Genomic DNA, 14,155 nt, shown 5'->3' on the forward strand with positions numbered 1-14,155 from the left:
GGTGGGTCAGCCTCCAGTGGTTCTGGCACCAATTGTGGTTGTTCAAATTTCTCCTATGGTTATTCTGACGACATCTGAGCAACACTATTACGAGAGGTTTCAGGAGTTGAAACCACCCCAATTTCAGGGTGGTAACAGTGAGGATGCTCATGAGTTCTTGAATTTGTGTCAGTGGGTATGATGGATGCTCGTGGTGTTCTGTTTGTTGCACTTCAGCTTTGTGGTTGTGTTAAAGAGTATTGGAAGTCTTTTTTGAGGTCTAGACCAGTTAGATCTTCCCTAATTAAGTGGGATGCATTCTCTAGTGCCTTCTAGGATTGTTTCATTCCTTGGAGCGTGAGGGAGGATAGTCGATTGAGGTTTGAGAGCTTGAATTAGGGCAGTTTGTTTGTGATCGAGTATAATGCAGTTTTCTGTGAGCTTTCTAGGCATACTATGACTATTGTTTCGAATGAGGCAGAGAGGGTTCGAAGGTTTGTGAGAGGGTTGACTTTCTCCGTCAGGTCTTATGTGTGTAAGGCATCTAGAGAGGGGGGCTCTTTCCAGTCCATTGTGAGCACCACCAAGGAGGTGGAGTTGATGGTTTTAGAGAAGTATGGGGAGGCCAAAAGGGCCCATTCTTCTGGGCAATTTTTTGGGTCCTCATCTGGATGCAGAGGTTCTCATAAAGGTAGTAGCTCCTTCTAGTGTCATGGTCCAGTTAATGCTTTTATTCCAGCAGCTGAGACTGGGTAGCCAACCTGAGGATCTTATGGTTCTAGTCGAGGTGGCTACGTTAGTTTGTCCGGTTCACATTAGAAGTTATCTGTGCCAAGATCGTGTTTTACTTGTAAGGATCTAGGTCATATGATGCGCCAGTTTCCTTCGTAGACTCATTCAGGACCTCAACGTTCTTATTCATCTGCTCCAACTAGGGATTCAACATATCTGGCCAGGGGTCGAGGCAGAGTTTAGATTGGTAGAGGTAGAAAGACTTATGGTAGGGGTGCTCCAGCTCCGCAGGGTGGAGGTACATGTTCTACTAAGGTTGCAGATGGCCACGATGGTCAGTGTTATGCTTTTCCAGGGAGGTCTGAGGCTGAGACTTCTGATGTTGTGATCACATGTATCGTTCCAGTTTGCCATTAACCTGCGTATGTACTGTTTGATCCGGGGTCTACTTTCTCGTAAATGTCTACCTATTTTTTTGTTGGATTTGATGTGATGTCTGATTGCATGTGTGTGCCTATTTGTGTTTCTACACCAGTGAATGAATCGTTAGTAGAGGATCGAGTGTATCAATCCTATCTTGTTTCTTTGGCCGAGTATGATACTTGGGTAGATTTGATCATTTTGGGAATGGTATACTTTGACATTATCTTGGTTATGGATTTGCTCTCTCCACATCATGTTTTTTTATTGTTATGCTAATATTGTGACCTTAGTGATGTCACGTGTCTCGAGAGTAGAGTGGATGGGTGCTAGTGGTTCTTACCCTAGCAAAGTTATCTCCTTCATTAGAGCTAAGAGATTGGTTGATAGAGGGTGTTTGCCCTATTTAGCCTTTATTTGGGATACTGGTGTTGAGCCATCCCCCATGGATTCTGTGTCCGTGGTTCAAGAGTTTTCAGATGTGTTTCCTACTGATCTTCCAAGTGTTCCTCCAGATAGGGATACTAATTTTGCTATTGACTTGGAGCTGGGAACCAATCCTATCTCTATTGCTCCTTATGGCATGGCTCCAACTGAGTTAAGGGAATTGAAGGACCAGTTGCAGGATTGGTTGAGTAAGGGGTTTATCCGCCCTAGTTTCTCCATGGGGTGCTCCTGTGTTGTTTATGAGAAAGAAGGATGGATCCATAAGGATGTGTATTGATTATCGACAGTTGAACAAAGTGATGGTGAAGAACAAGTATCCTCTTGCTCGTATTGATGATTTTCTTTATCAGCTTTAGGGTGCATCTCTGTTCTCCAAGATTGATTTGAGGTCTGTCTATCATCAACCGAATATTAGGGCATCATATATCCCTAAGACAACTTTTAGGACTTATTATGGGATCTATGAGTTTCTTGTGATGTCTTTTGGTTTGACTAACACCCCTGTAACATTCATGGAGTATATGAATGGGGTGTTCTAACCTTATCTGGATTCCTTTGTGATAATGTTGATTGATGACATCTTGGTGTACTCTAAGACTGAGGAGGATCACAATCAACATTTGAGGATTGTACTCCAAAGATTGAAGGAAGAGAAGCTTTATGCCAAAGATTGAGGGAAGAGAAGCTTTATGCCAAGTTCTCAAAGTGTGAGGTTTGGCTTGATTTTATGGCATTCTTGGGACATATGGTGTCCAAGGAGGGTATTTGGGTATATCTAGCCAATATTGAGGAAGTGAGAGGTTAGAACAAACCTATGCTTGTTACTGAGATCTGATGTTTTATGGGACTTGCGGGCTATTACTGATGATTTGTGCACAACTTCTCCATCGTTGTATCTCTTTTGACCAAATTGACTCAAAACATTGTGAGCTTCCAGTGGTCTGATGAGTATGGGAGAGCTTTCAAAAGCTCAAGACCTTGTTGACTTCGGCTCCTGTTTTTACTTTACCTAAGAAGGGTGTAGAATTCATCATGTATTGTGATGCTTTTAGAGTTAGACTATGTGGTGTTCTTATACAGAAAGGAAAAGAGACCGCGTATGCCTCTAGATAGTTGAAACCCATGAGAGGAACTACCCTACCCATGATTTAGGGTTGACAGCTCTAGTGTTTGTGCTTAAGCTTTGGCAACATTATCTATATGGAGTTCATTGTGAGGTTTTTACAGATCATCGGAGTCTTCAGTACATTTTTAGTTAAAGAGATCTAAACTTGAGGCAATGCAGATGGCTTGAGCTACTAAAGGACTATGACATCACCATCTTGTATCGTCCAGGGAAGGCTAATGTGGTGGCCGATGCTTTGAGTAGGAATACTTCTAGAATGGGATGTCTTGCCGCTATTAGTGTGGAGGAGAGACCATTGGCTAGAGATGTTTAAACATTAGCTAACTGTCTCATTCGATTATGAATTTATGAGGAAACAGTGGTTTGATTGCTTTTATTGAGACACGTTCTTCCTTAGTCGAGCAGATTTGTGAGCACCAATTTGATGACGAGAAGCTATGCCACATTCGAGACAAGATGATGAGAGGGGAAGCCAAGAAGGCTATTCTTGATTTTGATGGTGTCTTGCAGATTGGAGGCAGGATTTGTGTGCCCAAGGTAGGCGAGTTGATTAGACTGGTTCTTGAGGAGGCCCATTGCTACCGATATTCCATCCATCCAGTGCGGCGAAGATGTATCATGATCTGAGCCAACACTATTTGTAGTGTGGTATGAAGAGGGATATTGGATATTTTATTTCGATGTGTCTGACTGTCAACAGGTCAAGTTTGAGCACCAACGGCCTGGAGGTATATCTCAGAGGATGCCCATTCTTACTTGGAAGTGGGAACAGATCACTATGGAGTTTGTTGTGAGATTACCTACCACCATGGGTGATTACGACTCCATTTGGGTGGTTGTTGATAGGTTGACCAAATCTGCCCATTTCATCCCAGTTCGGGTAAAGTAAATAATGGAAAAGTTAGTCGAGCTTTATATCAGTCAGATAGTATTATTGCATGGATTACCAATTTCTATTGTCTCAGATCGAGGTTCTTTGTTCACTTTAAATTTATGGAAGGCATTGCAGGATGATTTGGGTACTCGATTAGATATGAGTATAACTTTTCATCCCCAGACATATGGTCAGTCCGAGCAGATGATTCAGGTGTTGGAGGACATGCTCCAAACTGGTGTGATTGATTTTGGTGCTAGATGGGATCGACATTTTCCCTTAGCAGAGTATTCCTACAACAACTGTTATCATTCTTCTATTCAGACGGACCCTTTTGAGGCTTTGTATGACAGATGGTGTAGATCTCTGATAAGATGGTTTGATTCAGCTGAGATGGATACATTAGATGTAGATTTTCTTAGAGATGTTATGGAGGAAGTTAGTATGATCCAGAGTAGATTGTTGACAACCCAGAGTCGACATAAGAGTTATGCGGATCAGAGGGTTCGAGCTTTAGCATTCATGGAGGGTGATCATGTTAGGCTTTGAGTGTCACCTATGAAGGGTGTAATGAGGTTAGGAAGGAAAAGAAAGCTTAGCCCTATATTCATTGGACCCTTTGAGATTTTGATTCATGTGGGAGATGTGGCCTATAAGTTGGCCTTGCCACTTAGTTTGTTAGTTGTGCATCCCGTGTTTCATGTTACCATGCTTCAAAAGTACATGCCAAATGAGTCCTATGTACTTTCTCTTGATTCAGTTGTGTTAGTTCCAAACTTATCTTTTGAGGAGGAGCCTATAGCAATTTTGGATAGACAGGTCCAGAAGCTTAAGACCACTGAGATTTCTTCAGTGAAGGTGCAGTGGAAGCATCATTCAGTTGGTGAGGCGACTTGGGAAACAGAGTCAGAGATGCGTGCTAGATATCCTCAGTTGTTCAAAGCTCTAGGTACTTTCTTTTTCTTTATAGTCGCTGAAGAACATGGTTTTTAGTGGTGGATAACATAATGACTCGGTTTGTCATTTTTGGGTTTTCCATGAATTTTACCATTTTTCCCTCCTGATATAGACCCTGAGTCTTCTATGATTGAGTTTTGAAAAGTTTGTTTTGGTGTTTGAGTTAAAAGTTGAGAATTTAGTAATTTTTGAGTTTAAAAGGCTAAGTTGGTTAGAAAGTCATTTTCGGGGTCTTTTGGAGTTTCGAATATCATAACAAAATTTTATCTATTTCATCAATCCTGAAATGTGAAATCTGAGCGGTGAGAGTTATTGGTTTCAAATTCCAAGTCTTTTTGAGGATTTTAGGTCCTAAGTTGTGAAATTGTGGAATTTTAGCCTTTCAGTTGACTTTAGTCAACATTCGGGGTTCGGATGATCAGATCGGAATTCTAAGAGTTTCGTTGGATTCAGGGGGATGATTTTAGGCCTAGGTGTAGTCTTGGTTGATTTTTGATAGGTCTCGAGCTTGTTTTAGCCTTTTTAGTTGTGATTTCGTTTCTCATGGTTTTCCCAGATGTCGGGACAAGGAGACCTCAGATTCGTGTTTTGACGATTCCATTGGGTCCAGATGTTGAGTATAATTGATTTGAATTTGTGGTTTGTGTACACTACAACAAAAGCAACCTTTAGCGGTAATAAATATACACATTAACCAAGAGTGATAAAGTCTTTACCGACATTAGTTAAGTGCCAATAGATCCAGTGTCGCTATAGGCTTTAGGGACATTACAAAGAGTGCTAAATGCAGCTAAAAATACAATCTTTTACTGTTAAGCGACCTTCGCATTTGCAAAGAACCTTCACTTAAGCGACCTCTGCACTAGCAAAGGTTTGATTGCTTATGCGAGACCCAATCTTTTACTGTTAAGCGAACCCCTAGTCGCTTTTGCGACATCTGAGAGGGGTTTTAACCATCCATTTTTGGGGTTTAAGCCCCATTTTCCATTTTTGTGCTTTGGAAATCCTTGGTGGAGATTTTTGAAAGAAGTTTTGGTGCTAAATCATTTGGGTAAGCTTCTATGATCCTAAACCTTTATTTCCCTTTGATTATTTATGGGTTTTAACATCAAAATATGAGATTTTGATTGGTGAATGATGAGGTTTTTCAAGAACTCAAGCTCTTAACTAAAATGTAGATTTTGAATTGTCTTTGAGTCCTTTTTCAAAATGACTTTTCCTAATGAGTTCCTAAAGCCTTGAGTAATGTTTTCAAGCATAAAATTTTGGATTCAAATCTTACTTTTAGAATTGGGTTTTGTGTTGATTGACCCACTTTTCAAGATAATTGAGTTGTTTTCAAAAAGTGATTGTGAATACTTGCTTGTATATAGATTGTGTGTCTTTGAAAGTGATTCGAAAGGGGAAGACTCAACTCTTGGAGTGAATATTTATTGATTTAAGGCAAGTGATCTCCTAAACCTTGTATTCTAGTAGAATTTGTGTACTTCCTTCTTTTGTTGTGCGTTAGGAGTAATGAGAATGGGGTGAAGTGTTTTATTGTCCACTTGATACATCTAAATGAATAAAAAGGGGTTGACATGAAAAAGGCTCTGTGATGAACATGATGACATGAATTGCCTTATTGTGACTCTTGTTAATTAATTGATGAAATGCTTGAAAGCATGAATGTGGACTTGAAATGTATGATTTGTTGTCTCTTTCGTGTGGTGTGATATTTCCTGTGTGCATTGATTGTTGAACACCGTGATGATACATGTGATGGATTATGATGCCAAGGTCTTTGCCGGGGATTTCGATTATGCCAGGGTCCTTTTCGGTAAGTGTTTATAAAGCCAAAGGAAAATTATTCCGGTTAGTGATTAATGGAAAGCCGATGGGAAATGGTTATGTCTACTGATATTTTGCTGATGGTGAATTATTGCGACAAGAGTTTGATTATTGTGATTTGATGCATTTGATTCTTTTGTGTGATTTTCTTGTTAATTATGATTAATGTACTTATTGCGTGTGACTGAACTACTCGACTTTGAGATTGTCTTATTTGATTCATTTGATTGTTGATTTCTTACTATGGAACTTTAGATATTGGGTTTGTGAGCCGTGTATTATAGAACATCTAGGTTGAGCTGATTTCTGTGCAGGTTGTAGTTTGAAGAGGTTTTATTTAGTAGGTCACTTACTGGGTATTGTGTTGTTGGTACTCACTCCTTGCTTTTACACTTTTGCAGCTACGAAGCGTGGTATGACGTGATCGTTCTTCTTCTCTTTTGATGAGGCTCGCGAAGGACTTGAGGGGTAGCTGCTTATCATTCCAGCGGGCCCTCTTTTTTCTCTTCCTTAAGCTTTGTTCTATTTGAGAAACAAAGACAAAGACATGTACTTATTTCTTAATTCTGCACTTTATGTATTTAGTGGCTTGTAGACTTGACAAACAGATTTTGGGGTATTGTTTGGAATTAATATGTTTTCCGCCTTTGTCTTGTTCTTGCTTTATAATTTTGCATTTCTTTCATTTTCGTTGGGTTGAGGCTGACTTGTCTTGGTGGGAATAAACAAGTGCCATCACGTCTATTTTTTGGGTCGTGACAATATATGAGTCAAAATAATGTTATTTTCATATGCATGTCCCAAATTATCAGATTTTTATGAATTAATATGTTGTCGATTAAGTATCTCTTATGTGTTGATATGTTATGAAATCATGATATTTTTAAAGAGCTATTCTTATGATTTATATGTCATTATGATTGAATCAGTATTACACTATTACTAGATTCTTATCATTTCAAAGACTAAGATTATTAATATAATGTGATTTTACATATTTTCGTTGGGAGTTTACTTAACAATGAGCAGACTTTTGGGATGAAGGTTTCTGTTTAGCATCCGTGGACCTTTAGTAGTAATCCCTAATTTCCAGAACTACGTGCCACCATAGGTTTTTGTTTCAGATAGACATTAGCTAGTGGATCCACTTTAACAATAATAGTGAGACAGAGTCTTACCTTGGCAAGTAGGACTCTCTCGTTTTGGTGTGAGGGTTACACCCGATTCCATGTTATTGATCTCATGGTCTATTGTCGCTTAACGGTATCTCCCACAATTTAGTTTTTCAGATTATTTCTTTGACCTTACATTCAGTTAGTTCAATTTCAGTATTTATCAGTTGCATGTTTTACTACTTGATCATTGCATCCGTTCATGTATTTTAGTTTCATATTCAGTTTAGCATCTCAAATTCATCATACCCAAATTTAAAAATTATCATGCATATATCTTATACTTAGTACATTCAGAGTACTGATTCACATACTTCTTGTGCCTACATTTTTTATGTGATGTAAATTCAGGCCCTTACAATCAGGATCCTAGTCAGTTGAATCACATCTTTTAGCCAACATGTGATGAGTTCTGTTATTTTGAGTAATCAAGTCAGTTTGTAGTTCTAGTATGTTATTTCTATTCGAATGTATTGATTAAATGGAGCAAGGGTCATGTCCTGACTTACTATAATCAATATTAGTATAGGCTTCACAGACAGTGAGTTAGAGTTACTATATTCAGTCTATTTTATTCCATATTCTTTTTACATTACAATTGATGTGTACAAAACTTTGTTTAAAAATATATTGAACTAGTAGTACATCATTATGCTTTGCTTTTAGTTCTTTTACATGTTCATATTTAGTTCTCCATGACTATGGTAGTATCAAGGGTTAGTTTGGTGTAACTTGTTACTCTAACCGTCGTGTTATGACTAGGGGTAGTCTCGGATGTGATATTAATAAAAAGCCAAGAGAAGTGTCAGAAACACCTCTAAACTTGGCAAGAATTTAAAAGTGTATTTCACTCATGTTGCAAGATCGGAGTTGTATAGAAGTTCAATTAGTCAAGTAAAGGGGTTCTTTTAAGGATGTGAATAGTTTGGAAATGGAACTAATAATTCACGCCGAGTTTAAGGGTGTTTTCAATACTTCTCTCTATATTTTTTTATTGAAAATTTACATTATTTGCATGCTTAATTCATAATGTCCGCATATATCCAACTTATCTAGACCTCTTACATAGGTTTACACTGAGTATGTTATAATTACTCAATTTCTATATGTTTACGAAAGTAATAAGGTCTCTCTATAAAGTCTGGCTTTAGGCCTTCAAACTTGTTGAGACGACCTTGACTGAAATTATGGCTCATGTCAAATGACGTGGCAATCCAAGTCAATTAAAGGAGTCAATGATATTATGTCAAGTGTGCAAATGACTAGTTCTGGTAAATTAAGTTGAAGCTTGCCACCATATAAATGCAATTGATCAGTTCAAACCGACCAATTAAATAACACAACTACACCACTTCCTACAACTATAAACATAGGTCTTCATAGCTCACAAAGGGGAGGAGATTAAGCACAAAAAGCAAGAAGAGATCTCATGGATCTAAGACCACAAATTCTCTATATGCTACAAGTTCAAGAATAAAGGCAAGTATCAAGGCGTTCAAGATCAAGATACATGCTTGTTAAATCTATATTCATTATTCATGGAAATCATCCAAGTGTTCATGGTGAAAAATTCAAATCAAGACAAAGATTCAAGATCAACTTACTACTCAAGCCCTCTAATCTAAACTGAATTTAAGTTCTACATAGTTTATATTATTGTTAGGATAATTAGAGGATTATCATAGAGATTGTAACACTCACTATAATTAAAATAAAACACTACATTTGTTACTCAATTTTCTTTTCTTGATTATTAATTTTCTCAACTCAAAGTTTTTTGTTAACAAAATTTGGAAAGCCTAGTTGGGTGATTGAAAAGTTGGTATTTTACCAAATAATTCAAATCTTAAGCAATGAGTCACTGTCTTGTTTTAATGTTAATTGAAGAAATTTTAGGCCCTTATTCTCTTGTGTGTAGGCATTTAATAGATATGAAGATAAAGAATAATTTGAATTGAAAATAAGTTGTTATAAATTGGCAAGAGCACATGTGCCACAAATGTTCCCCTACATTTCATAATACAATGCAGGAAGAAGACAAAGTCACCAGAAGATACACATGTGCCGCAAAATGATACTTGTGTTTCATAGGTGCCAGCGCAGGAAAGCTCGTTTGGTGATTTTTCCCCTTTTGAGTTGAGAATTTTTTATATGGTTGACTTTGGCCAAGAAAAAAAATATGTTGATAAATGAATTCCAATTTGTTGACCATTACATAAAAATCTTGCTCTATAATCTGGTTTGATCTTGTAGTCCAAATAATCCTGTACCATGACAATTCTAAAATATTATGAGTTTCGAGCGTCATATGGGGATTCAGTCAGTTTCATTGAATCTGGAATGTCGAGTTTTGTCTAGTAAGATGATTGGTTAGAGTCCCGAGACCTTAGGTTGTGATTTGGATATTTAGGTAAAAAATTGAATAGTTTTACATAAATGGGTTCCGAGGGGGTATTTCGGTCATAACTATTTTTTTTAAATACGATGATTTCATTAGTTCCAAAACATGTTTTATGATGAATTTGCACTATTGTTTTGTGTTTATAGGTTTCGAGTGAGTTTTGAGGGTAAATAAGATATTTTCATGGTTGTTGGTGCACACTTTTACTGGCAAAATAAATAGACTTTCAGCGACAAAAAATGGGTTTTATTGATGCAAACACTGAGTTTAATATCTATTCGAACCCATTTCGTATTTTTGACATTTTGGGAGCTAGAAAAGTCAGTTTGAGGTGATTTTTGTTACTTTTTGTTTCATAATCGTTGGGTACACATTTCTAATCATATTTTACTCTTTTCCCAAGAATATCCCTTTCATATTTTATAATTTCTATTCATTAAGTTGAGATTTTAAACCCCAATTAGAGAAATAAAAAAAAATATTTCAAGGTTGGATTGGAATGAGTTTTCATTGGTTTTCAGGATTTAATGTCCTTGTATTGTGGGTATACTGATTTTGACAAAGTTTTTCTGATTTTTTTCATTTTTGACCGCATTTCAAATGTAGGTTTTCGGGTTTTTCTCCCAAAGTTGGAAAAGTAGTAAAGTCTTGATTTAGAGACCAATTCTTGCGTTTTAATGTTTTTTCAACCACAAACTCCTCTTGGCTTGTAGATTTTATATGCAGGTGGAAGCGTTCCTTAGTATATTTCATAAGTTGATTAATTCCTTTTGCTTACTCGGTCAAGCATTCTAAGTACTTGTGGATTATACTCACCCCTACTTCTCTTATCCCTTTGATGTAGATCCTAGTCAGGGTGAGCCTCGTATTAGTTGATTGGATCCAACAGAGTTCTCTCCTTTGGAGTTGTATTGAGATCCTGTTTTCTAGATCACCATTATTCTCCATCTATCATTTAAAGTTTTTAGCTTTCTTTGCAAAAACTTGGGATGTATTTCAGATTATAGAAATGTATTAAATGCTTTATACTTATGCTACCAAGTTTTGGAGATATTCCTTGTTTTTTTCTATGTTTTGTGGTATGACTTCCCTTCAGGAGTCTCGTATATGTATTTATTTTGTCTTACACACCTTTTTGAGGTTCTCCGGGTGTGTGGTGTCATGAACTTAGCTTTTGGGCCATGAAAAATTTGTATCGGAGTGCTAGGTTCAATGGTTCCATAAGTTATAGAGCAGGGTGTCTAGTAGAACTTGCGTATCGGTACATAGACACTCGTACCTATCTTCGAGAGGCTACTAGATACCTAGTAGGAGAAATTCCTTTCCTTTGATTCCTTATCGTTTGAGTTATTCATATCAAGTGTTGTAAACCTCTAATATATTATTTCCGCGTTAATAGGTGAAGGTCAAATTTGAGAGGGAAGCTTCTGCTCGAGGATGAACTAGGGAGGCATTATATGTGCCCGTATTTGAGCATGATAATATTATTGAGCAGCAGGGTGAGCTGAGGGGACCAGCCCAACCTCATGTGGCTCTCGACAATGCTCTAACACTTCATGAGTTAATCGTCTAGTTATTGGCTAGATTGGATAGTGCCCCCACTTCTGGTAATAATCTAGGCACTACAGGTTCTCCTATTACAGTAGGTGCTACACTGCCAATTCAGGGGCCTAGTTTGGGATTTTAGACTCATGGTTCAGCTTTAGTACCTTCTTTGGCACCTTTGAGGTTCGCAGCTCCAATGGTTTTTGCTAGTGCAATCATGTCTATTGCCGAGCAGAAGAGTTTTGAGAGATTTGTTAGATTGGCACCTCCAAGGTTTGACGACACAATTAGAGAGAAGGCTTATGACTTTTGACTGAGTGTTAGGATAGGTTGTTCAACCTAGGCATTTTGGAGGCATATGGAGTGTCTTACACTTCTTATCAGTTTCTGAGTATGTGGCTCGTTTTCATGAGTTTTTTCGTTATGCCATGTCGAGTATTCCCACAGAGTTTGAGAGAATCTGTAAGTAGGTAAAGTGTTTCGCCAGTTATCTTTAGAAGGCCACAACTTCTTTCATGTTATCAGGTGGTAAGTTTCAGACTAATATTGACAATGCCAGGATGATTGAGAGTATTTGACATGCAAGAAAGGGTAGTGGTACCAAGAGGCTTCATCACCGGGGGAGGGGGGAGTTCAACGGCCATTCATCTAGAGGTTGAGATTATTCAAGTCATAGCTCACAGGGTTATACAGGTAGATCAGTGCAATATACCATTCATGTTCAGAGTTCAGATGGTGTTAGTCGATCTAGGCCTATTCAGAACGATCAGGATACGCATAGTGGGTCCTCAGGTCAGAAAGATTATGAAGATTCTTTTGGTTACTCAACAGGATTCTGGTGCCATTGGTTGTTTTGTTTGTGAGGAGTTTGGGCATAAGGCAAAGGATTTCCCCAGACATGTTTCTTCTACTATCTAGCCTGGGTCACATACTACTCGTTCTACACCAACTACAATAACATGTGGTACTTCTCAAAGTGCTAGAGCGGGCACCAAGGGTGGAGCTCATGGAGCTTGAATTGGTGCGTGTAGTGGCTCTTATACTAGTGGTGACCAAAGACAGTTCTCTGCTATACCGAGTATATCCAAGGCAGAGGCTTTAGATCCAGTGATCATAGGTATCGTTCTAGTCTGTCATCATTTTGATACAATATTATTTGATCCCAGGTCAACCTATTTTTTTGTGTATACTTATTTTGTTGCGGGTATTCATCATGTGTGTGAGTCCCTTGTTGTTCCTATTAGTGTCTGTACCCTGGTAGGCCATTATTGTAACACTCCAGAAACTAGTAAGCTAAACTAGAGCTTGACATTAGGGTTAGATCCTTGAAATGTACCTCCCCGTAGCTTAAAATAAATGTTTTCATGTCAAGAATGTCAAGGTTCAAACCCCAAGGACCAATTATGGGTCCTTGAGGAATGCACAAAAATGTGCCATGGCAGTGACCCACGAGGGGACACTCACGCCTCGTAGGCCCCCCTCCCCCCATGCCTTGTGGGTGAGGGGCCATAGATGGAGTCTGCCAGATCTGATCCCAGACCCCGACCCATGCTTCACCAGCACTGGCTGTGGATCCAACCACGGCCCATCTTTGAGCGGGTCGTGGGTGATGACTGGAAACCGTTTTTAGGAATTAGTTAAAGGGTACTTTGGGGTTTTCCATTTTAAGTTAACATGAAGTGACGCCATTTTGTATTAATTTAGACTAACTATATATAGTTTTAAGACCCCCAAATAAAGTGATCTTCTTCATAACTCCAAATTCCCAAATCGAAAACCCACTTTCCCCCCCAAAACACTCTCTCTAGAACTCAAAGGAACAAGAAGAGGAAAGTCAAGCTAGGATTTGAAGAAGAAGGATTTTCTACTCAATTTATATGGATAATCAAAGCTAAGGTATGGTAGTCCTTCACCCATGGATAATTTTCATCCATGGATCCCCTTCAAAACCCCCAATTTCAAAGCTAGAAATCCCAAAAGTTAGGATTCGATTTCAATCTCATGGATTCCTTTCAAATTCATTTTTAATGATTGAATTATGCTTTATTATGGATATATTGATGTTTTTATATGGTTTTATCTTGAATTCCCCAAAAAATCATGAATTCCCCTATTTTCCCAATTTGGATCTCAAAGTGTGGGTATTGATTGATGCAAGTAGAGTATGATAGAATTATGCATCTAGTAATTGAACTAGTTGAATTATGTTATCATCCATGTCTAGTGTAGTAATTCTAGATGTATTGATGGATTGTGATCTATGGTCCTTGAATGGCAAAGTATGAGAATTATGCATGATTATGATGTTTATGTATATGCTTTTAGAACACTTTGAGAGTAAAGTGAATATGATTATGATCTAGTTATTGTGTTGATAGATGATTATCCTCATGTACACATTTATGTATGATTATGGTATGATGTGAGAGGTGTTCTCACAATATGATGATTCTAGGGTTGAAAGGTTATTCTCACCTATTGAATATATGAGCTATAGTATGAATTATGTTGGATTGAGTGTCAAAACATTCTCCCATGAATATGAACTTAAGTCAAGACTTAAATATGTAATCTATGTGAATTAATGCTTAGCACTAAGTGGATATGATTATGAGATGGAAGCTTTTACACTACTTGAGTCCGGCTTTCCAAATGAGTTCCTTCTACCTTAG

At 37.9% G+C, this 14,155-nt stretch overlaps 1 protein-coding gene across 1 annotated transcript; it reads left to right on the top strand.

The window, feature by feature from the left end:
- Positions 1-4,148: 4,148 nt before the first annotated feature.
- LOC107059662 (uncharacterized) lies at positions 4,149-5,162 on the top strand. The gene is made up of 2 exons (XM_015306386.1): positions 4,149-4,527; positions 5,092-5,162. The coding sequence occupies exons 1-2, from the start codon at positions 4,149-4,151 to the stop codon at positions 5,160-5,162; spliced, it is 450 nt and encodes a 149-aa protein (XP_015161872.1).
- Positions 5,163-14,155: the final 8,993 nt, after the last annotated feature.

The sequence above is a fragment of the Solanum tuberosum genome, unplaced genomic scaffold, assembly GCF_000226075.1.
Source record: "Solanum tuberosum cultivar DM 1-3 516 R44 unplaced genomic scaffold, SolTub_3.0 scf00031, whole genome shotgun sequence".
Lineage (NCBI taxonomy): Eukaryota > Viridiplantae > Streptophyta > Magnoliopsida > Solanales > Solanaceae > Solanum > Solanum tuberosum.

Excerpts from the sequence above, each read along its gene's own strand:
- LOC107059662 (XM_015306386.1), top strand. The coding sequence starts at position 4,149 with ATGAGGTTAGGAAGGAAAAGAAAGCTTAGCCCTATATTCATTGGACCC. Across the intron at positions 4,528-5,091 it reads TCAGTTGTTCAAAGCTCTAG|ATGTCGGGACAAGGAGACCT; the intron begins GTACTTTCTTTT and ends TGGTTTTCCCAG.